Source organism: Pygocentrus nattereri, chromosome 25, assembly GCF_015220715.1.
Source record: "Pygocentrus nattereri isolate fPygNat1 chromosome 25, fPygNat1.pri, whole genome shotgun sequence".
Lineage (NCBI taxonomy): Eukaryota > Metazoa > Chordata > Actinopteri > Characiformes > Serrasalmidae > Pygocentrus > Pygocentrus nattereri.
In genome coordinates, this window is record NC_051235.1 from 28,593,472 (window position 1) to 28,616,724 (window position 23,253).

The 23,253-nt window shown below is 42.3% G+C and overlaps 1 protein-coding gene across 3 annotated transcripts in view; it reads left to right on the forward strand.

Annotated features, from left to right (window-relative positions):
• ankrd11 (ankyrin repeat domain 11) overlaps positions 1-23,253 on the forward strand; it is a 174,535-nt gene that overhangs the window by 122,872 nt on the left and 28,410 nt on the right. For all 3 annotated transcript variants that reach the window (XM_017721647.2, XM_017721649.2, XM_017721648.2), the window contains 2 exons: positions 12,939-13,084; positions 21,229-21,367. In XM_017721647.2, the coding sequence (XP_017577136.1) occupies positions 12,998-13,084; positions 21,229-21,367 (226 nt within the window). In that variant the 5' untranslated portion in view covers positions 12,939-12,997. The remainder of the gene's footprint in view (positions 1-12,938; positions 13,085-21,228; positions 21,368-23,253) is intronic.

A 23,253-nucleotide genomic window follows, 5' to 3' on the forward strand; every position in this document is an offset into this window, starting at 1 on the left:
CCTGTAGGTTCGCTGGTGCTTTTGGGCAGTAAATAAAATGGCTACATTTGCGATGTAAACATCATGTCCCCTTCTTCCACCACCACTGTACAGAAACTGGAGTCTATAGTGAACCAGGGCTAATCTGTGTTTACATAATTATTGAATTACTTCAAAAACCTTTAATACAGTTTTGGCCCTATTTTTTATACGCATTCCTACTCCGTGCTAAAAGGCCTGCTTGCTCTGATTAAATCATTTGGTTCTCATTTCAAAAATGAATCCCAAGTGGATCTTTTATGTGCTAACCTGACTAAAACTGCATTTCTAGAAGCAAAATATACTGTTTATTTTGCTTTCATGCATTTTTAACAAGAGAATTTTGGTATCTGGCCTTAAAATCAGTATTACTCTGTGATACCAGGGCAAGTCTGCTGATATAGATGCTGGTATAGACGATATATCGGGCAGCACTGTGCTGAACCGGGAACGGAGCGACCGTAAAGGAGTAAGACGTAAACCTGCATCTCCTGCCTCTTGGGCCTGGGCCTGATAATGCCTCTTTCCTGTTCTGCCTTGTTTGTCTTCTCTCCTCGTTACACAAAAGCCTCTAATGAAACGAATCTGCGCTGGTCATGGGCTTGCTCGGCCGATCCCGGTCCGCCGTTGCCTGGAAACGGGAGTGTGCCCGGCTGGCCTCGGCAACGCTCTATTTGCACACCAAACAGTCCTGGCTGCTGTGCCCTGCTCTTGTAGCTAATGCAAATAGCCTGTTACAGTACATAGAAGTGGAAGGACAGAATGAGAGGGAAGGAGAGTGGAAGCGAGTGCCAGGCATTTCTAGGGAACGAGAGTTGGGCTCCAGATCTCCAGATAACGATAATCGATTGCTCTATGAACTGTTGATTGACTGATTTGACTGATTGGACCTTTGACTCCTCCGGTTACCGGTCACTTTGACGCTGCCACAGCACCTCTGTGATTTCAGGCTTCGTATCTGCAGAAACTTTGATGGTGCAGCAAAACAGTAAAAGCCGTGTCTCCCCCTACACTTCCTGGAGTGTATTACAGTCTGTCAGAATGCGTGTCATATGAATGGAGAGCATTTTTATTGTTTGATTTCTGTGTAACAAGCATTACATACACAGAAGAGCCAGGGGTAAATAAGTACAGCCTATTGGCCAGCTACTTAAAGGACACTCGGTTCTTAAATGTTGTGGTTGGGATTAGCGCAGCGATTACAGATAAAACAGATGGTTTTCAAGGTTTTTTAGTAAAGACGATGTTTCTGTAGAACCATGAGAACTTCAGGAGACCTTTGAATGCTTAAAAGGCTCTTTGCATGGATAAGTAGTTCTTCTTATGATGGAAACCTGTTGTATATTTTTTTGGAAGAACTTTTTTTCATGTTTTTTTTTTCTGGTTTTGAACAGAACCATTGTAGGAGTGTAGGAAAGGTTAGTTAGTATTAGTTTTATTTACATGGGTTTTTGTGCCGTGACTGTTTTGCAGCCTCTCGTTTTCCAATGAAATCAGTTGTGCTGCTTTTGTAAATGTGCTTTTAAGTCATGTGCATGTAGATGAGCTCTGTTCTGATTGGCACCCTGAACTGTGCCTCGTTCAGGTAGCAGTCCCGGCTGAAAGACTCCTTAATAACTTCAGTGTGACTGGGCGGGGCTACTTTTTTGTAGGCTATCACAAATCTAATGGAAAGCAGGCGATTATGGCAGTTTAGTTTCCATATGTCACCGTTGTTGGAGCAAATCCTCGTATCTCCAAAATAGTAACTTTACAGGAGAAGGAAAAAACATACCTTACATTTTTAATGTAAGTCAATGTAACCAGACTTTTTTCCAAGGATTGTTGGGCCGTTTCTTTTGGTCCGTTCATTACAAAGTTGTCGTACAGGCATTTTCAAATTATGTCAAAAACTGAAAAATGGAGATGTGAGGTTTCGTTACGAAAGCAGCGATATTGACTGTATGGCATGCAGAGTGAATACATTCTGAAAATGTATTATTATTTACTTTCTGCATTGTCTTTCATTTAAAACAAGAGGAATAGAAGTCCTACGGGCCTTGTGGTAGATATTAAGCTGTATGTAAATGAATTGCACGGTAAGCATCTATAAAGGACTCTGCACTGAACTGTCCAATTGAAGTGAACCCTGTAACATCTGGGAGCCATCAAGATCTTATCATGCAGCTCTCATTAACACAGCACACTGGAAGTGACCGTCTCCCACCTTCAGCCCAGTCACAGAGCCCACAGACTAAGAGGACACGAGAGGCCTCACCTCTAACATTCATCTGCACTCAAACACCCATACAAACACACAGAGGCCCCCTCTAATGACCATTGACTTGGTGCAGCTGCTGCAGTGGAGCCGTTTTCCATTGGAAGCGCGAGGGACAGGTGCAGCGAATCCCGCCAGAATACTCAAGTGGTGCGGACGTGCCGAAAGCACCCCGGGTTGCAGTGATGAAGGGAGGAACGCTGCCCCGCCCTTGCATCTCGGCAAGATGCGTGGTCACCAAAGTCAACCCATATTAGCACTGCTATCAGCGTGGCTGTGCGAACGCGTGCCTGTGCGTGCAAGAGACAGACAGAATGAGGGAGAGCTACACAGACGGCCTGCAGTGAGCTGAAGCGATGGCCTCTATCTGACCGCGGAGGTGGGAGGGAGTGAAAGAGGGAGAGCTATTGATAGAGGAAAGCAGAGATGCGCATTTGAGCTCTCTGGAGCCCCCGTCTGCTTTGTTTGGCTTGGACAAAAATACTTCTCTCTGCTTTGTTTCTTTCATTTCTAACACATTTGCACATATTAACGCACCATACAGCAGAAGCCTGGCTGGGATGTGGACCCCTTATAGGTCATTATACAGCACTTACGTTGGTTCCCTTACATCAGTGGTCTTGAAACTGTTCATTAGGGACCCCTAATGATCTAGGTGGGAGCAAAAACATGGGCCGTATAGGGAGACCTTCAGGTGTGCTTTGAGTACCACTGGCCCATAGTCTTAAAAAGTAAAATTACCCAAATGGGCTCTATGGATGTGTCCCAATTCAGGGGCTGGATTCATTGAAGGACGCTGTCTTTGGAGGCTGCTTAGACTCGTGAAGGCTGAACTGTAATGAGATTCTCTGCCCTACGGCGGACTTCCTGTTTGTTACAGCATCGCTGTTCCCACCCTCACCGTTGTGCCACGAAACGTTGCTCGTGTCAAGTTCTTTCAAAGTTCTTTAAAAAAAAAATGGAGGCAGAAACTTTTGAAACTTTCATTTCAGTTGTTTATTTTTTCATTTATTAGAGCCAGAGATGCTTCACTGCCGGCTACTGATGAGATTTTTGTTCTATTTTTTTGTATCATTAGTCATTCGCCTCAGTTTACAACCAGTACTTGTATTTAGAAGTGTCTCTTCAGCTGCTGTCCACTTCTCTGTTGATGCCGCCATGTTCGCGAGTCCTCGCCAGTACGCAGGGAACCTCAGAATCTGTTGGCTGGCGAATCTACCCTTTGGATCCTTCATTGCCATGAAACAAAAGGACACATTTCAAGGCTGCATATGAAGGAGCCTTTGAAATGGGACAGCCTATTCGTGCTGCTGTGATGCAGTCGGTCTTCAAATGCAGCGTCCCAAGGATGCAGCCTCTGGATTGGGACACACTTTTTGAGGTGGTGCCGTAGATGAACCTAAAGAACCTTTCAACTGATGCTTCTTTTAAATAAAAGCACTCGAGATGCTGGTGTTAGGAACCTTTTGCAAAGTTCAAAGAGCCTCCACAAAATGTAAATCTTTTTTTTTTTTTTTTTTTTTTTTTTTTTTTTTTTTTTTTTATAAATCCGGTTTTTCCAAGAACCACACATCCATGTCGGAAACCTTGTTTTACAAATATTTATTTTCAGGTTTTTGAAAGTTTAACAGAGCCATGCTGCTCCCTAAATTAGCTGCTACTTCTCCTTCATAAGCTTTCTCTGACTGGTCATCTCTAGACCCCAGTGCGTTAGAGACGGAGCTTGATTTTGGTTCTCCTGCTGTAAAGAAGTCTTTCTCGGTCATAGGAAAAAGCAAAGCCTTAGAGCAGGTACTCATCCTACCAGCCCATGAACTTACTGCCCTTCGTTTGCCTTTGTAGCTACAGTAGCTTTAGCTGGTGGTTGGTAATTCTTCAAATAAGCAACCTGCTGTTAGGCCAACTAGGAAAATAGGTACATTTTATTTGGTGCACATCATAAGTTAACAATGTAGGTTGATAGAAATGCTGTGTGCAGTTATGTCACATACTTTTGTAGCAGGCAGCGACGTTCAAAAAGCAATGATGGATCTCTCAAATAAATACAAATAATTAAAGATATCAAGCTATGATAAACAGCACTTTGCCCACCAGACAAGGACCAGATCGAGGTTGCTTAAACCCACCCTGCGGACCTCGCTTATAGAGGTTGTAGTGTCTCTCGGCTCATGGGACGCTGTTCTTTCAGTGAGGGATTTGCGCCTACCCGAGCGGGGGGGGGCAGCGAGGGCAGAATAGTTGCGTTGTGCTGTTTTCCAGTTCAAATCTGTGTGGTATGCACATGCATGTCTGAGCCAGAGGGCCAGGCTGGTTCGGAAAGAGCCGCTGGAAGCAGGAGATTAGACGCAGCTTTGTGTGCCTGGCTGAGCAGAGGCCTTCCTGCACAGTCAGCAGGCAGGAGGAAGCTGCCTAACTGCGACCCCCACTGACCCCTGGGGTCGGCCTCAGCAAACAGCGACTCGCCCAAAACCCGATCCGCACCCGCATTCTTCCCTCATCCGCAGGCTCAGAGCCTCCGAGTCCTCAACAACACCCGGATTATCTGAGCCCACAGCCAGCGCTCAAATGCGGCCTGCTAAACCTGAATGCGTAGCACGTGATTGACCGGACCGAGAGCCAGGGATATGATGACCCTCTAGATAAACCCACGCTGCAAATGGTCTTGCTCTTAAATCCTAAACTAATATTGTATTGAAAATAAAAATGTAGGAGGGCTTTTTCCTCCAAGTCATGAAGTCATAGCTTCTTTGGTCGACTAAACTTCGAAAAATTGATAAATTGCATTTCTTTACTTATTTACTTTCTTTTTTTTTCTTTTTAAAACAAGTTAATCGGACAGACTTGATTGATCTCGAGGGAGATTGTAGGAATACACCAGCAGCAAACAGGACATGTTAAGTATGTCGCTGCTGTCAGAAGAAAACCTCGTATCTGGAAAATAGAAACTTTACAGGAGAAGGAAAAAACCTGCTTTACTTTTAATGTAAGTCAATGCAACCAGACATTTTTTCCAAGGCATTTTGGTTCATTTCTTTTGGTCCGTTCTTCATGAAATTTACATGCAGTGTAAAGGGCGACAGGTGTTTTCAAGTTACTGAAAAACTGAAAAATGTCAATAATGGAGATATGAGGTTTTCGTCCGACAACAGCGATATTGTAATTTATCACAGCAACAATAAATACTGTTGTGCTGCCCGGCCCTGCCAACAAACTCGTTTAATTTGCATTTCTTCTGCCAACTACAGGTAATTTTCCAGGTGGGTAGTTAATGAGTCTTATTTTAAGTCTAAAATGAAACACAGCTCCATGTTACTAATCAAATTACTAATGAAAATCCTTAAGTGAGTTAATTGTATCGGTGGGCAATATGACACAAACGTAACATCACAACACTTACACACACGTTCATGGTTCACAGTAGATCGCGATTCTAAATTTAGAACTAAACTGTAATTTTTGTTCCACATTTTACTCATTTTCCTGCGTAAAATCCAGTTAAACAGGATTAATTAAGCTCTCTTTGTAATGAAACCTACAGCTGGTTTGTGTTTTTCACTGCTAATAAAATCCCCAATATGCCCAGAAGAGTTTTTTGCCATTAATCACAACACAATAAAATTTCACATTGCCCACCAATATTAGTGTATAGAGCTGCAGTATAATGCGTGTTATTTTTAGTACAGCAAGCTTTGGAGGCAGAGGCCCCCTGTCTGTGATACATTAGGTAGATGGGCCACGGCAGAGGAGTGTTTAGACCCCTGGAGGAGTTTGTACACACTGCACACATGCTCCATATTCAGGGGCTTGTCGTTTCGGTGTGCAGCAGGCAGATGCAGCAACTCTGTTGGACAGGGGCCGTGCCTACAGTCGTTCACGGTGCAGGAAGTAGGCCTTGTGATGAATTAGGCAGAAGCTGCAGCGTCGGAGACGTACACAAGCTTGTGAGCTCTGACGGCAGATGCTTTGCAGCTTATGATTGAGGAGCAAGGTGGAGGAAACGAGGAGTGGTTGTGACCATGTTTCCTTTGGCGTGCTTTTGCTTTACTTTGTGTGCGTTCCTCTTCCTGCCGTGAAAGTTCAGAAGACACACACACACACACACACACACACACACACGGTCCCTTCAAATCCCCTATAGAAACAGTTCACAGAAACCAAACATAGCAGAAGACAGAAAAAAGGGGAATATGAAACTCTAATAATGCTGTAACGTCATCCGAGCTGCCGTTCTCCGAGGCAGAGTACACGCAAGTCTCAGAAGGAATGGAAAAATTTAATTACACAGCACACACACACACACAGTCATATACATAGGGGTGGGCGATATGCCAGAAATAATGATACACGATATTTCATGGTATTTAAGTTGGAGCAGGCAAAAAAGGACCAGCAGTGATGCATTATAGAAATAAATATGGTGAAAAACGATAAATACATTAATTCTACTGTGTTTCACGTAAGTGCCTCACACTAACTCATATTAACGATGCACTCTCCGTAATTAAACATGGAATTGGTCAGTGTTGTAGAAGCCAGGGATAAAATTCACACTGGCCACTCAGACCATCAAGCCAATAAATCCTATGGCCACAATAAAGAATTTGGAGCTAGAATAATAGAAGCGTGTTTTCTTATATATATATATATATATATATATATATATATATATATATATATATATATATATATATATATATATATATATATATATATATACATACATACACACACACACACACACACACACACACACACACACACACACACTATATTTACATTTGACAAGCATACTTGCTTTGCAGCAGTGCTGACCACTACAGTCGCCACGGTGCCATGTTGGCGATCAGTGTTTACAGTTGTCAAATGGCATCAGAATCGGATTATCTGATTGGTGCCGTGTTCAATAAAGCGGGTATATTAAAAGGGAAGATGTACATGTATCAAAGCTCTGAGGCGAGTGTCCACCCTGGCCACAGGCTCTGCATTTTTAGTGTCCAAGATGAGAAATGTAGTGGCTAGGGACACCAAGCAATGTCTAGTCCAGGGGTCAAGCTGTCGAATGAGGAGCGACTCTCGAACGTCGAGACGTTTTAAAAGAAATTATTCTACTTCTGAGGAAAAGTTTCCTGCTGGAGATGCGAGAAAAGCGGCCATAGCTGAGCTAAGGCTTAAAGCAGAGCGAAGCAAGTCTCTGCTTTCGTTCTTATTTTTTGTCTTCGCTATTACGTCAACACATGCCGACATATACAGCCAAGATAGTAAAATGGACATAAAATGTTGGTGGTTTGATTTTTATCGAGAGGACACAATGGCTCTTGGGTTGCTGACCCCTGGTCTAGTCAATGGCAAAGCCAATGTCTACTTCTAGTTTCAGAAGTACTGACGTACCCACACTATGCTTAGAAAAGAAAACTGACATTTATCATGATAACAATTAAGGATGAATAAAAAAGGGTTGAAGGGGGAAAAAATTGCACAATAAGCAGAACACAGATACAGCCGAAGCAGAATGGAAGGTCTCCACTTTACGCCATCTGTAGTCTTAGTTGGAGAAGAAATTCACAGACGAAGGCATAATAACGAAAACTGAAAATGAGGGAATTCATTGCCTTGGCTGACCAATCAATCGTGTTACGGAGGACGCTGGACTGTGATGTGCTGCTGTAGCCTGGAGCTTAGTGAGGGTTTTTTGTTTTGTTTTGTTTTTTTTGCTTATTTTCATTCTGCAGGAAGCTGATTCTGTTAATAATAAAGGTGTCATTTTGAGTTATCTTATCGTTTTATCAGTGTGTTCGTTTAAGCAGCTCATTTCAGTTTTGGCCAGGAGTTTTCATTTATCAGTGATAAATATTGTTGTGTTTTGATGCCCGTCCCTTCATGCACATGCAGGGTGACTCCGATTCAGCAGCTCTGAAGTCCTGCTCTGGGATATATGTGTAAAATTCCTGGTTCTGGTTCCGTGAAGTGATCCTTGCTTTCAACAATTAGCAGGATATGTGGTTGTTGTGTGTCTCAAAATAGAATCGAGTGGCATGTATTGTTCTAGCACATGTGTTGACCTACTTTTAGTGCGTTTGTTTATCTCCGTCAGCGCTTCACCTTTCGGCCACTTTAAGATGTTGAAGATGGCGAGAAGTCGGGTGTGTAGGAGACGTCTCATGTTCTGTATGCCGGGAAGAGAGAAGGGCAGTGTTTCTCCTTGCCTGTGCATGCGTGTATATGTGTGTGGAGGGGGATATAAATAGCTGTCTTTGAATAGGAGAGCTGCGGAGGGAGGGCTGTGGCGCCAGGGCAGAGCCGAGTGCCAGCGTTACTGGGGAGGGAGTGAAGGAGGGCAAGAGAGATGGAGGAACGGAAAGAAACGGAGGGAGGGGCAGTTAGGCTCAGCCTTCAGAACGGCACTCTGGAGAAATAGCAGTATGGAGGAGAGAACTGTGGAACTCTCTTCATATGATTTATTCATACTCCATATAGTATAAGTACCTTCGCATACCGAACAGGGCACGGCCGACAGGATGCATTTACCACGGGGGGGAACGTAAAGGTAGAGTAGGGAGCGTAGCAGCACTCGTAGGGGTGCAGTGATGCACATTTTTGGGTTAAATGTGTTTTTCAATTTCAAGGTTTTGAGCTGATTTTTACCTGTTAAAATGTTTTCAGTCTACAGACTTCTTACTGTATGTGGTACATATACAGTCAACCCATCAGGCGTAACATTGTCCATTTTATCAGCTCCACTTACTGTAGTTCTACAGTTACAGACTGTAGTCCATCTGTTTCCCTGATACTCTGTTACCATGTTCTTCAGTGGTCAGGACCCCCATGGACCCTCACAGAGCAGGTACTATTTGGGTGATGGATCATTCTCAGCACTGCAGTAACGCTGTGTGGTGGTGTGTTAGTGTGTGTTCTGCTGGTCTGAGTGGATCAGACACAGCAGTGCTTGTGGAGTTTTTAAACACCTCAATGTCACTGCTGGACTGAAGTCCACCAACCAAAAATATCCAGCCAGCAGCATCCAGCCAACAGTGTCCTGTGAGGATGACCAACACAAACTGTGCAGCAGCAGATGAGCTGTCGTCTCTGACTTTACATCTACAAGGTGGACTGCCAAGGTAGGGGTGTCTAATAAGAGTGGACAGTGAGTGGACACTGCTGTGTATGATCCACTCAGACCAGCACAACACACACTAACACACCACCACCACATCAGTGTTACTGCAGTGCTGAGAATGATCCACCACCAAAATAGTACCTGCTGTGTGAGGGTCCATGGGGGTCCTGACCACTGAAGAACAGAGTATCAGAGAAACAGATGGACTACAGTCTGTAACTGTAGAACTACAGAGTGCAGCTATACAGTAAGTGGAGCTGATAAAATGGACAGTGAGCGTAGAAACGAGGTGGTCAGAATGTTACGCCTGATCGGTGTAGATCTCAGGTAAATGAAATTGGGCCTATAGAACATTTTCCTCTAGACGTTTATGAATGACTTCAGTAGTTAGAGCCTGGGTGCCCACTCTGATCCCACTTTGCTCTGATTTAATTGTAATCATACTTGATTTTAACCATCATGTCTTCATACGTATACATCGGCTGCACGGGCAGCAATGTCCATGCACTCGTCTGTGTATCTTTTGTCCATCTGGAAAATGAAGATCTCCATAGCAGGTTGTGTTTATTTCTGAGGATGTGAACAATCTATGTTTCAGACAAACACAGGATATGTGTGTTAGCCCTCTTGCACACACATACAGGCCCCTAAGCACATTGTTAAAAACACATTTAGATACACGTTTGCTTATGAAACATATCACTTTAAAGTAGTTTCAAATAAACAAATACAGTAAAAGAGGATTTTTTTTTTTCCCTCCATTTAAAAGAAGAAGTCTTGTTGGCAAGTTTGACGAGATGCTTGGTTCTAGGTTTCTCCTGGACTCCCCCAGCCCACATGAGGAGTTCTATCACCAACACACTTGATTTAAAATAAGAAAGGACTGATTTCCCAAACCAGGCATGGGATGATCACTACTAATAAAACTGGGCTTCCACGAGGAGAGGGGTGGAAATTTAGCTCCACCCCAACATTATTAACCTGTATGATGACTCCTTGTTCTACTTGTATTCATCTTGTTCTAACGTTTTCTTTGCTGTGTCAGTGCTCAGACTGCGCAGTGCTGTGCACTCTCAGAAATAAAGGTGCTAAACTGTCACTGTCTTGTCATTGGGATGGGACCCTCAAGGGTCCATCTCAGTGCCTTTAGTCAGGGAACATAACTGAACCATAATCCACTGAAATGATCTGTTCCAAGCTGGACTGACTCCACGCACCCCGCCTCGCCTCGCCTCAAGGCTTTTATTCTACTGTTCTGTTTTAAAACATTTGGTTATGAAAAGGAACAAATACCAACTTTTCACCTGGAAAATTTTATTTAAATTTCACATTCAGACCTTACAACAACTGCTGTACCTTTTGAGGGAACATCTACGCCTTGAGGGCGGAGGGACGGACCATCTATGTTTATACCTGGATGAATAACAAATGTACCAGCACAGAACCTTCATTTCTGACAGTGTATCTCTATTTAAAAGCAACCGTACTGCAACGTTTAGGATTCTTCCAGATATCTAGTATTGATCACTGAGAGACGACAAATGAGAGCATGGCATAAGCCCCGCCCCCTCTGGCCTCTTCAATCTGAATCCTGGTAGTTTTGATCTTTGACAGTTTTTTAACGTTTATAATTACAGCAGGCATTTCTGCCTTCCTCTCAACCCGGCCTCAGTCAGAGTAGAACCAACATTTTAACGTTTTCATTCTTGCCAGCGTGACATTAAAATTAAACACCAGTTCCTTTTGAATAAGCTGTTAGGCCTAATATGAATAAATAGAGGGTTTAGAGAGCAGATAGAAGGATGACAGTTGGGCTTGTATAGATAAGAGCAGGTTATCGTACAGGTTATGGCATTAGTCCAAAGACATTTGGAAGTAGGGAGGTTAGACGTAAACAGTAATCTGGTTCAAAGAGTGAATTGTTGCCTTCATGGAACAAAAACGATTTGTGTGTCTGTATAAGATTCATGTAAGCGTCGAGGATGATTTCGTTTTTGTCGCTGCTCATTTCCAGCTTTCATGTTTGTTCCTCAGGCCAGTTCAGAGCCCTGCTGTGGTCACGAAATGTAAATAAATGAATGCCGGTCTGATTATTTTTCTTATTATGACGTGGCTGTTTTGCAACCCAGGCAGCTGTGGATTTTTACCAGTAGTGAAGGAAACCCACAGATCAGTGAGGTTCATCTAGTGCAGAGCTGTCAGGTGTCAGAAGAGGATGTTAAAAACAGTGAAGGATCAAAGGCGACATGAATTTGCTGAGTCAAAAAAATGAACTCTTGACTAATGTGCCGTTTGTCTGAGGCGTAGTTCTGGGTATATAGCCAAAAGGTCCTTGCACAGTATGGCTAAAATTGTCACCAGCACACTCTGCATAGTACAGTGCACATGTTCTGTAAGTGAAGTGTGTGTTTGGTATAGTTTTTCAATCAATAATTACACACATTTGACCATAGATATGGATGTTGCCATGTAACACTGTATGCAGTATTGCATTACAGCATAGGCTCAGTGCCCTGTATACATGCTGATGGCGTTGATAAAATTCAGCTTTGCAGTATTCTCAAAAAAAGTCCCATCATTTATGCGTAAAGTGATAAAGTACATCGTTTTATGTATTTTGTGGTGTTTGTATTTCAAAGCAACAAGGAGATGGCATACATTACAGTTAACGTCCAGGTTCAGGATGCCACGAGTGAAGTGTGTGTGCAGAATAAAATCAAATATCAAAAAAAACAAGAAGCTTAAGAATTTTTATATCCAAAATTACAAGTTTGTGCAATTTTCAAATCAGCCACAGATTAACCTGATAACAGGTAGTAGTAGTAGTAGTAGTAGTAGTAGTAGTAGTAGTAGTAGTAGTAGTAGTAGAATATATTTTTAAGTACATGTAACCTAATAATAAATAAATTGGAGTTATGTTCTGTGTTCAAGCCTCTACATGAAAAAGTGGGTATTTTGGTGGTCTTGGCCAAAAAAATAAACCCAAGCCTGGATCTTATTCACAATATTGCTGAGAAAAATTGCAATTAGATATTTTCCCCAGATCGCTCTTTTTTATGTTTTTTTTATGTTTTATGTTGTAGATTGTTGTAATTGACATGATGCTTGTTATCTTTTAGTGCTTTTCAACCTGAAAAAAATGAATATCACGTTTTATCAGTATCACGGTAAACCACTGTAAACAATATATCGTCCAGCACTGCCCCAGATCTCGTCTGTTTAGCAGGCGTTTGCTGGAGCTTGTTTTTTTTTCTTTCTTTTTTTTTTTTCGAGGTTTACATTAAACTGCATTTAACAAAATGCCACGGATTTGGCAGAGCAATCAGAGCTAACCCACATTTAAAGGGCAGCGCTGAGCGAGTGAAGCCGCCTGCCCATCACCTTCACCAGCCAAGCTGAGGTGTAATTGCTGGAAATGGAAAGCTTGATGTTCTGCTAATGGGAGCATTGTGTGACTGAGCAGAAATGGCTTTTCTAGGGAGGCCGGCAACCAGGTGCTAATGTTTTTCTCTCTTTTTCCCTCTCTCTTTTCCTCCTTCCTTCTCCCAGACGGTCGATGACGACGCGATGGAGGCGTGAATGTGGTTTGGCGTGGCGAAAGCTGAACGATGCCCAAGGGTGGGGGTTCTAAAACCCCCCAGCTGGAGGACTTCCCACTCAGCACCGACATGGTGGAGAAGCAGGGTGGGAAGAAGGTGAGAGAACCTTCCCTCGTCTCATCGCTCACTTACGTGCACACGCACCACAGTTATGACCCGCTAAAACCATTATGAGCAGTTAGGAGACAGTCTGGCACTGCGCTGGTGAAAGAGCGCCTGCTGTATTGATTATCATCTAAATCCAGTTCCCGAGAGACACGCGCTCCGTCTCGTGCACGCGTTACTCTTTCCCTGCTCAGTTTTGCTCTGTTAATAACGAACGGGACACGTGTTCAGGTCCAGTGCAGTTTTGATTCTGAGGATTTGCTTTTAGATATTTCATGTGAGAATCTCTCTCGCATCTCATCGTATACAGCACAGGCTGGTTTGTTTGAAATGCAAATTAAATTTCTAAAAAAAAAAAAACTTTTTTTTTTTAGTCTGTGCGAAAAGTGATCCAAAAACCTGGGCTCAACTTCTCAAAAGCTGACCGATGCAGCTGTGGTTAACTTGTCTTATGATAAGTTTCTTATGCTGAATCTTTCTTGGTTAACTCAAGATTAGATACGTGGCCCATGATTAAATCACTGATGCGCACATGAAAGCATAAAAGCACAAAAGGAACACGAGGAGCTTCAAAGAAATTTACAATGTAAATATGTAGAAAAGTAAATTATGAAGTAATGCATTTATAGCAGAAGCAGTGTTGCCCCTATTACTGTGTTGGTGTTTATTGGCGTAATTTTTTTATATTGTAGATTAGTTTATAGAATTATGTTGCTTGATTTTTCTCCCCTGAAAAGTTATGCTTTTTATGTGATTGACGCCACAAACGTCAACAAGAGCTGGTAAAAAGATAAAAGGCTCAACCCTCATCAGTCAGAGGTTGATTGGTCAGAAATTTGGCCTCAGTTGGTACAAAATCTCGAACTTCACCTGCCCTGAAGCAGGTTAGGCATGTAGCATTAGCTATCGTGGTGATGTGCCCTGGTAAAAAGTGATCCAATTTGGAGAGACAGAAAATCGGTGGTTTGATCGCATTAAGCTTTACGTTAGCCAGCCAAGCAAGGAATCCAGCTTGGTGGGCAGGCCTGGTTTCAGGGGTCATTTCAGTGCCCCACCAATTAATTGTCATACCCGACTAAACCGACTGAATTAAACTGAACAACTGCCTGAATAAAAACTCTTGAAAGAGAGTTTTTGTTATTGCCATTGAAATGTGGCACGCACAGCTGAAAAACCTTGACGCGACCAAGTAGGCGAAACTCGTAGGTGAAGATTTTGAGGATCCAGTTTATCGTGACATATCAGAGTGATGGTTATCTAGCTGCGCAATAACATACAGCATAACCAGCTTTTTGGATGGCACTCCCATAATTCATTGTTCTGTTAAACGCAGTGTAATCCCCACTAATCCGTTACCAGTGTAGCTTGCTTGGACTTGTAGATCTGTCACTGTATACAAAACCACTGTATTATTTTACACATTAATTATATGACGTTATTCAAGCATCAAAGTTTGATTTATTTTCAAAATGCCCATTTTCTGTCATGCAGGTGTGTTTATTACCCCCGAGTGTTTCGGATGGCACATTAATGATTTGGTTCTAGCGCGAGGCCTTAAAACAGCCTCATATCGTCACTGTCCAAAAACAGAACTATATCTTCTGAATGGGAACTTTGAAGTAGAAGGTGTCTGTGTTCATCTCTTTGCATTAATTTACATTAAAAATTTAGTGGCGGTAATTTTGGACTCTCTGTTGGATCCTTCATCATAATTTACACACATAATTTCGAAGTGCCTGTTGTCCTTTATATTGTGTATAAATATTATGATGAAGGGACCGAAGGAAATGGTCCAAAGTGACATGGACAAACATCTGGTTCCATTGACTTTCATCAAAAGTAACATCTGTTTTATTCTTTCTGCTGTAAAGTTACTGTTTTGGAGGTTTGCTGTACGAGGGTTTCATCCGGCAGCACAGATATACAATGTCAAAAAACCTAAATTAACATTTGAGCATCTCACAGAAGAACAGTTAAAATATTTAAAGTATGTGTAAAATCTTTGGCGAGTCTAACACTGAACCCTGACTATAAGTAAGGGCTCATTACGAAGCAGAGCAAATTTATTCGTGTATAATAAAATGCATGTATCACCTTGTTACACCCTTATTTGTGTGGTGTCTATTAGGGGTGGCACAAATGTAATGTCGCAGTACTTGAAGTTGCAGGTCACGATACAAGATACGCATCACAGTATTTGGTTTCTAAATTACTGTCAAAAGCTATGAATGCGATGATATTTCATCAGTACGTTACACACAGCACTCCAGTAAATTCAGGTTTAAGTGACTGCTCTCAGTAAATCATGCAGATGTTTAGTGCTCTGTTGCGTAGTGATGATATTCGTAGTGATGAATACGGTCCAATTCTGTCATATTGCCCCGTGTCCATGTCTAATTCCCTGTACTAGACAGTAGACACCTGAAGAAATGTTTTAGTTATTTTTTTTAATAAAAGTATATTTGCCACACATTTGAATCAGTGCCAGGGTAAATAGCTTAGCCTACATGCACGTCAGCCTAATGTCACCTGTGATGGATCTCTTCCCTTAAACTCCTTCCTCCGCTATATTGGGTTGTGAGTCGTCACCAGGCTGACTTTTATCTCCTTATCCTGTTTATTTAAGTGCAGATAGCTTTTCCAGTCGGTTAGATGGGTGTTTTTCATGTTGGAGCTCCGTGTGTGTTTCCGCTGTGCTGGCGCCGCTCTTTCGTTTATAAGCGCTTTATTTCTGAGCGCTCTTGCGCACGTCCAGCCCCGCGCAACTGTAGCAGCAGCCCGAGACGCAGGCTGATGAGGTCATGGCAGTGATGGGATCATGCTGCGAAATACGACTACGGCGTGTGTGCGTATGTACAGAATTCAGTGCAGGATTGCATCAGACACTGCAAGAGGGAGGGAGCGCGAGAGAGCGGGCGAGAGCAAGCGAGGGAGAGTGAGTGCGCAAGAGCATTGCTAGGAGACCAGTCACTAAACAGGGCCACTCACGCAGGCGGCTTTGAAGCAAAGCAGTGGCTCACAGCTGTCATTTGATTCAGCCTGTTTTCCTCCTTGTGCTGCTCCAGTCCCTCCTGAGTGCACGCTCTGCCTGAACATAAATACAGTTGTGCTGTTATAAATGGTTTATATAGGGTAATTATGTATAAATAGTATATTAACAGGATAATTTCAATGCTGTGTCGGTGTTTGATGACTGTTTTAAGTAAATCTTTTCTGAGCTTTTCACATTTGCAGTATTTCATGGAAAACACGATCAAAACTAGGAATCTGGGCGCGTCCTATCAGAGCAGAGCATGCAGTGAAGGGGCGGGGCTTATGCCATGCTCATTTGATTCCTCCTGTTTTGCTCCATGTGCTGCTTCAGTCCCTCCTGAGTGCCTAACATAAGCATTATTACGATGTTATAAATGGTTTATATAGGATGATTTTTATGTATAAATAGTGAACGAACAGGATAGTTTCAATAAAGTGTCGGTTTTTTTATGAATTTTTAAAATAATGCTTGGACGTTTTTTAAGAGCGTTTCTCATTATACGAGATTTTATGGAAACGACTTTTGATCAGAACTAGGAATCTGGGCGCGTCCTATCAGAGCAGAGCGTGCAGTGAAGGGGCGGGGCTTATGCCACTGGCACTCAATGGCTTAAAAACACTAGGCTTGGTGAATTTGAATTTAAAGTTTTTTGAGGTCTTTCATTGCTCTGTCAATCTCGTCTGTGTCTTGTATTTAATTTCAGGGCTGTATCAGCAATTTTAACACAGACTATGAAAAATGAGTCGACCATCATCAGTCATAATTGGTACGATATTGATACGATGCGTTTTTACATCCCTAGTCATTTCTGGTGTTGCGTGTTTAAAATAGAACTGCAGCAAAAATTCATAAAATTTGACAGTTTCATGATTAAGCATGTTGGTGATCTATGGCTCTAAAACAGGCGGCTGTATTGACCTTAAACTTTGATTTATTAAAGCCACCTACTGTACTGCAGTCCCACAATACTGTGGTCAGCTGACAAAGGCTGATCAAAACAGTTCTCATTGTTTAAGGTGACGATTAAAGTTGTGTTTCAAGTTTCTGCCTCATTGTTTAGATTTTTGGGTTTATGTACACGCAACAGTAGAAGCTGGTTTTATGTCCGATTTTTTTCCTGTTAATTTATTAAAAATATCACTACTTGAGCTTTTATCTTAAAGGATGTTTGAATATTTGAGAGTGTTTTCGTATTTATAAATGAAAATATTTGACGGCTGCAGCCAGACTGTTGTATCTGGTCATGTGCCTGGATGTTTGTTGACACGTGTCGCTGTATCTTGTGCCTTTCGGCTACGTTTATTATGATGAGTAAAAAGGCCACGGAACTTGTCTTTGGTTTAAAGCAGGGCTGTCCAAAGTTTTGCCCAAAGACCAAAGTTGGCCCACCAGAACGTCACCCTAGCCCCACCCCAACCCCATGGAAGTAAACTTGTCGTTTCAGATGTGGACAGTATTGAGTTATTGAGGCATTTTGATGTTTTTCTTCATCTCTCCCAAACGAGGGAGACTGTCGAGTTCACGCACAGTAACATAGTGTGTGATCAGGCAGTGATATCACAGTCTTATGACAGCGGGCGTGTTAGTGGTCCCGGGCCTTGAGACAAAGAGAGCGAGAGAGGGAAGAAAAGAGGGGGAGGGAGAAAGAGGCAGACTGTGGGAACAACGCCACTCTGCATTCCTCCTCAGCCTTATCGCTCCATGTTCAACCCCAAACTTCCACAAAGAGCTCCTTAATTAGCCTTCATTAGGGCTGCCAGCAGCCTGCCAGCGCTCCAGCTGCTCCTGCCTGCCTTCTAGAATCAAGTAAATGGAGAAGGGGGGTGGGGGGGCAACACCGCACATTGCATAAGTGTGTTTATTAATGTATTTTATTTGTATAATCACGCTTCACACTTTCCAGGGAAGCTTACGTTGTAGTCTCAGCCCACGAGTATGATTATCGAGGGTGGTCAGCAGAGCGCTGGCCATCACGTTTGCTCTGTTATATAATGCTAAATTCTAGTGGAAGAGTGAGGGGATTGAGTTCAGAAGCCTGCATGCACAGGACATAACGGGACCTCATATATATATACACTGAAAAATGTAGGGTGCACTGGAGAGACGACGCAATTGCCACTGCACCGATACTGAAACGATGTGCATCAGCTGACAGGGCTGGACGATATGGCAAAAAATATGATGTCACGATACTTGAAGACCTTTTCATGATACTTGATGTCAAGATATTTAGGCCAATCCCATTTCTTCTTCTTACCCCTCTAACCCCTTGGAATCGAGTTACAAGGGGTAGGGGTTGAAAAATTGCCCTATGAAATGGGACAAACTCTAAAATTAAAAAGATAAACCAAAAAACACAAACATCACTTCATTAACAGCTACTAGCGCCGCTCTGCAGGGACAGCAGAGGAGGGGAAGTTTCAGCTCCTCTCTGCTGGGCTTTAGTTACATTTAGGGCATCGTACGCCTTCAAAGAGGGGGGCAATTATTTATTATCACCCCCCTAATTCTTCAGTGATATGAAGCTGAAGTCAGATATTCACCAGCTTTTTGCTCAAATTTTCCCGTTCCACCTTAAACTATTTAAGGTGGAACAGGAAATTTAGATAGCTACAGAGTCATTAGTGTGCTGTTAGCGATTGTTTTATGCTTGTTATGAAGAAGAAAACCAAAATACACTGAAATGACACTAAACTAAGAAAATACAGTGCTTATAATATATATATATAATTATTTTAACAGAGAAAATTCTCACATTTGTGGGTTACTTTGGTCTCTTGTCCATTATTTTATTCTCATTACACTCCGTTTAGAGTCTGATTGAAAAACCTTCGTGTTGGAGCTCCGTGTATCCCTAACACTTCGGCCTACCCCTAGACATGAACGTGCAAAACGGAGGGGTAAGGGCTCAGTGATGGGGGCGAGGGGTGAAATGGGATTGGGCCTTAATTGTTCTGAGGTTTGGTCAGTTGGAACAGACAAAAAATGTCTATATTAAAATATAGTGTGTGTATACACATACATACATACATACACACACACACACACACACACACACACACACACACACACACACACACAATAAAAAATACTATGAGTAGTTTGGAGTCTGATTTAGATCCCTTACTGCTCCAGACTGTTAGTTGATGGTCTTCACACAGGTTTGTTGGAGGAAGCAGATGTGCCGTTTAGTCTTCAATGAAAATCATTGTTAATAAAATCTATAAATAAATAAAAGGTTAAATAAATAAAATAAAATAAACTGAAGTAGGAAAAAGTCAGCTAAACACGCCCTGCTGTGCTTCTGTTTGTGATCTGACTTCATCCATTTCATTTTTTTTTTCACGCTTACTTATTTTTATCTGTGTATTTTTTATTACTTTGTTTTTCTGTGTTTTTACTCATTTATTTGTCTATCATTGTAAAGAGCTGAATTTTAATGTAAGAAATGTCCTTTATTATATTAATTTACATTTACAGTGATGTTCACTAGACCTTCTGAGTAAACAAGTTATGCTTTCTTCATAACAAAATATCCGCCGTATGCTCACTAAAGCATATTGTGACCATTTTTTTGTATTTATGTATTAATTATTTTTTCTCGTATCTTGTGCAGCATTTTCTGCTCTTAGCGATTTTATTGAATCAGTACATTCTTTTCATACGTCGATGTTATGGGTGTGAGTCAGAGTGGGGGTCCGTCTGTGTGCAGAGTGCCTTGTGTATCCTTGATGGTGAGCTTTTGGCGAGGTACGCTTTAGGGGCTGCATGGGTGCAATAGAGAAGCAGAAAGGGCCTGCAGTGCCAGCGAGACTGTTGGTGAGTTGGAGGGTGTGCAAGCTTTATGGGGGTCTTTTAAATCCAGAGTAAAAGCACATTTGTTTAGTTAAGCATTGATTATTGCAGCTTCTTTATGCCTGTGGTCTCTAATTGTGCTGTTTTTTTTTTTTAATTAGTGTGAAGTATTAATGTTACCATGCATCACTGTGCAGATTTTGAGATATTGTTCCTGAATTAAAAATTTCTATATAAAGTGATGCTGCTGTCGTTGTCGCTGCTGCTGTTTATTTGTATAATTACTCATTAGCCAGCTGCAAGCTTGCTAAGTTATTTACATATATTTTTTTCAATGTCAGCAATATTAGATCTGTGTTTGTCACAATATTTATATCTTCGTTTATCTTCATTTGATGAGCTCCACTTACTGTATAGCTGCACTCTGTAGTTCTACAGTTACAGACTGTAGTCCATCTGTTTCTCTGATACTCTGTTACCCTGTTCTTCAGTGGTCAGGACCCCCATGGACCCTCACAGAACAGGTACTATTTTGGGTGGTGGGTCATTCTCAGCACTGCAGTAACACTGACGTGGTGGTGGTGTGTTAGTGTGTGTAGTGCTGGTATGAGTGGATCAGACACAGCAGTGCTGCTGGAGTTTTTAAACACTGTGTCCACTCACTGTCCACTCTATTAGACACTCCTACCTGGTCAGTCCTCCTTGTAGATGTAAAGTCAGAGACGACAGCTCATCTGCTGCTGCACAGTTTGTGTTGGTCATCCTCTAGTCCTTCATCAGTGGTCACAGGACGCTGCCCACAGGACGTTGGCTGGATATTTTTGGTTGGTGGACTATTCTCAGTCCAGCAGAGACACTGAGGTGTTTAAAAACTGTCTCATTCACTCAGACCAGCGCAACACACACTAACACACCACCACCACCACATCAGTGTTACTGCAGTGCTGAGAATGATCCACCAACCAAAATAGTACCTGCTCTGTGGGGGTCCATGGGGGTCCTGACCACTGAAGAACAGGGTAACAGAGTATCAGAGAATCAGATGGACTCCAGTCTGTAACTGTAGAACTACAAAGTGCTCCAGAAACGAGGAGGTGGTCTTAATGTTATGCCGTATCGTTGTAGATCCCTAAACCACATTTACTGAGACATGGACTTTTTTTTTTTTTTTTTTTTTTTTTTTTTTTTACACAAATATTCCAAATAGTAGTGACGGTGCAGCCTGTATGGTGGCTTTAGTGTGATATACCTGATACTGTGTTAGTCCAGTGTTTTCTAACTCCTTATTCCTGTGTTTTTTCTTTAGGATAAAGATAAAGGCTCGTCAAACAAAACTCCTAAATCAGACCGCGGCGATGGCGTCAAAGAGATGAAAGAGAAAGCTCCTAAGAGGAAGCTGCCCTTCACCGTCGGAGCCAATGGAGACCAGAAAGATTCTGACTCAGGTAAGGAGGCGGGCCTCACGGCAGGCGGCAGGGAATTGTGGGTAGAAGGAAGAAGAAAGGCTAGTGTTTGTGTGGGGGGCTGCGGTGTGTTTTTGTTTGTGTGCTGGGCTGAGGAAAATCATGATAACACAAACATAACTCCGTTAAGCGGGGATCTGCAGGACACGAGGGGATGAGAAGGTTCCGGGTAAGGCGTTCACCTCTTGTTTTCTTTAATAAAAGAGCAAGGGCCACCACTCTGCTCTCACGTTTGGGCTTAGCTTAGCAGATCATGGAGTTATTTGTTGGTAATGGGCAGTTCAGACGTGTTTCTTAATGAAATCCTGATCCTCTACAGGGCTCTGGGCTTAGATTAAGTCGTTTAGTGTGTCGTTTGGGGACTCGTCCACTTTGTAGCTCTGAGCAAGACTTTTAAGGGTTTTTTTTTTGTGCTGTTGCTAGTGATACACATATTGACAGTGAGTTAATTAATCCGAGGGGTATTTTTACAGCAGGATTTTCTTAATTAGCCTGATAACGTAAGCCAGATGTCAAGGCTGTGCGTTCCTACTGGATAATAATCACTTTAGGCCTAGATTTTTGTGAATATTGGGAAATAAGATCCTTGGTCCGTGACGGCCTTTTGGACGTAAAGCGGTTGTATCTGTTGCTGCTTATACCAGGACTGAACAATTTGTGGGGAAATCTTGTAGTTGCACTTTTTTTATTTGCAATTTAACATTTAAATGAGCTTATTTTTCTTTGGATTTAGCCGAGTGCCGTGTGGCAGACTGCTAGGATCACGAGGTTGATTTCCTCCACTTGAGACGACTGTGAGTGATATAGGAGGCAGGAGATCAGACAGATGTTTAGACTTGAGTAATACATTAGAAATAAGTATTACACTTTGTCAGAAATCTTTAGACCACTTTGTTCCAGTGCACTGAAATCAGTTTTATGTTAATTTTGCTGCATTTTTAGCCCCTAAAAATGTGTCACCTTTCTCTCTAATGCTAATCCAGCTGGATCTAGTTCAGATTTCTACGTTTTATGAATGTTTATGTATCTATGCAACTGGCAAATACATAAACGTGAGATATCGAATTCTCAAATAGGTACATCCCAAATTAAAATAGCGATTCGAAAACTTCCGCCTGTGATTTCGCTGTTTAAAAGTGCTCAGTCGTTCGGCTCTAGTATTTACACATTAAGGGTAAGTGTGACTGTGTTTTCTGGTCAACTTGGTCTTTTTACAGACTGGGATCAGCCTCCGTAACCTTTTATCAGGCCGTTGGCACTCCCCCTCTTTTGTATGGAGTAGCCGTTAAGCGTGAAATCTTCCCTTTTTTTCACCCTCCTCAGACAATGCCTAGAGTGCTCATTGTCATGCTAATGGGGGGTGGGGCCCCTCCACCTTTTTCGCTGGCCTACTGGATGTCTGTCACTTTCACTGCCTTTCTCCTCCCAAATTATGCCATTGTGTGAGATTATGCCCATATTTTCACCCTGGGTGTGTGTGTGTGAGCGTGTCAGCCATTCATTCACAATCATTTACAAGACATCATTCAGCTTTTGTGTTCATTACGCTTTAGTGTAGCCATTTCCTCTTTCTTTACTGCTGTCGTTGTAGTATGCTAAAGAAATTCAGGTTCACATCTCTGTGAGTTTTGCTGCTCTTGGGTTTACAGACCTGGGCCGGTAACTTCTTTTGGTTATCGCTTTACCTCTTGTTTATTTCCACGTAGGTTATTTCACATGCATAGCAAAGGTGGTGCCTTGCACTGCAGTGTACATGGGAGCAAACACGGAGGACACGAGCGAAAGCTTAATCTTTCTAAAATAAAGTGGCCTAAAATGTTTACCATAACATATAGACTGGTTCTCATACCGACAGCGCCAAGGGCGTT